The 1,552-nt window shown below is 39.9% G+C and overlaps 1 protein-coding gene across 1 annotated transcript; it reads left to right on the forward strand.

The window, feature by feature from the left end:
* The first annotated feature begins 555 nt into the window (after window positions 1-555).
* On the forward strand, window positions 556-1,116 carry LOC138878122 (uncharacterized). Its single transcript, XM_070157783.1, has one exon. It carries the CDS (start codon window positions 556-558, stop codon window positions 1,114-1,116), a length of 561 nt encoding a protein of 186 aa, XP_070013884.1.
* Window positions 1,117-1,552: the final 436 nt, after the last annotated feature.

Consider the following 1,552-nt stretch of genomic DNA (forward strand, 5'->3'; position numbering starts at 1 on the left):
GTGAGTTCTGATGAAGAAACGCCTACAGCACCCCGTGACTCTACTGAACACCTCTTTTCTCGTGGATTTGATGATGAAAACTTTGGCTTAATTTCTGAGGAAGTGCCTCTTGTCTCTTTTCCTATGTCTGCTCCAATGGAACCTTAGTTGCATGTTCCTACTGTTGCCGCTACTGCTCTGCCCGTGGCTATTTTGACTTCTTCGACCGTTCCTGCTGCCACAACTTCTCGGGCTGAAATTGGCTCATCTAGTGGAAGTAGGACAATGAAACAAGTTACCATTAAGGTTCCCACTGATGGTAACCTTTTGAAGAAATCAAGCTGACGTGTGGTTGAAACCATTTATAGGCCCAGTTGAGAAGTCTAAACTGGAAAGTCATAGCTCTCTAACTTGGATGAATGATATTGTGTATTCATCTTTGAAGGTATAAACCTCGCCTTTTTATTTCGTGTGATTTTTCTTTTATTAGTATCACATTTCCTTTTCTCACTATGTAGATCAATCTCATCGATACGGAGATGATGAAAAGGATTGTCCATACAGAGCAGCTAATGCATGACTTCTGAGGCAGATAATCGAAAAGAGGAATACGAGAGTCTTCAACTTGAGATGGAGGTTTTAGAGGAAAACAAGTGTACCTTGGAGAAACAAGTAAAAGTTTTGGCAGTAGAACTAGCGGTTGAGAGAGCCTCTTCTAATCAGGCGGGCAAAGACAAGAACCTTCTTGAGTCTTCATTTGCTGAACAACTTTCTAAAGCTACTAAAGAAATCAGAGGTCTGAAACACCTATTGAATCAGAAAGAAGTTTATGCTGGTGAGCTTGTTCAAACGCTCACCCAGGCTCAAGAGGATCTCCGAATGTCATCTGATAGAGTTCAATTTTTGGAGAATTCACTTACCCCCCTGCAGGCTTCGTATGATGCTATCTTAACTAAGAAGGAAAAACTTAGGAATGAGATTGAGCATTGGGAAAGAGACTATGAGGCCCTTGAGGACAAGACTGTCGTTGAAGTAAGTTGGGCTTTTTTGAATGCACGCCACAATACTTTAATGGAAGCAAGCCAGGAAGGCTTTGACTTAGCTGTTGAGATTGCAAAGATCAAGGAGACCATTTAGAAAACCCAACAAAGTCAAAGCTTTTCTTTACCCGTGGCTAACATTCTCGAGGGTGACGAAATTACTCCTAGTGAGGCTGCTATTCAATCTCCTTCCGCTCAAGTTACTCTTCCTGCTTTTGATGATATTGTTCTTCATCCTCCTAGTTCAGATTTTGCCCCTTAGTGAAAGTTTAAAAAAATGTGAAGTATTGTTTTGTTGTTTTTTTTATTGGTAGAACACTTGGAAGTTTACCCCTGGTCCCATTTAGGGTGATGTTTTGGAAGATCTTGCCCCTAGTTTGTTTCGAGGCTTTTTTGTAAAGACAATTAGGTAGAAACTAAGTTCATACTTAGTTTTAACCAAGTTATTATGATATTATAAAAAAATTTGTCCAACCTTATGACATCTTTATTTTGATTTTCCATTTTACTCACTTAGTGGTTTACCCTTGCCT

The sequence above is a fragment of the Nicotiana sylvestris genome, chromosome 9 (genome assembly GCF_000393655.2).
Source record: "Nicotiana sylvestris chromosome 9, ASM39365v2, whole genome shotgun sequence".
In the NCBI taxonomy this organism is placed as follows: domain Eukaryota; kingdom Viridiplantae; phylum Streptophyta; class Magnoliopsida; order Solanales; family Solanaceae; genus Nicotiana; species Nicotiana sylvestris.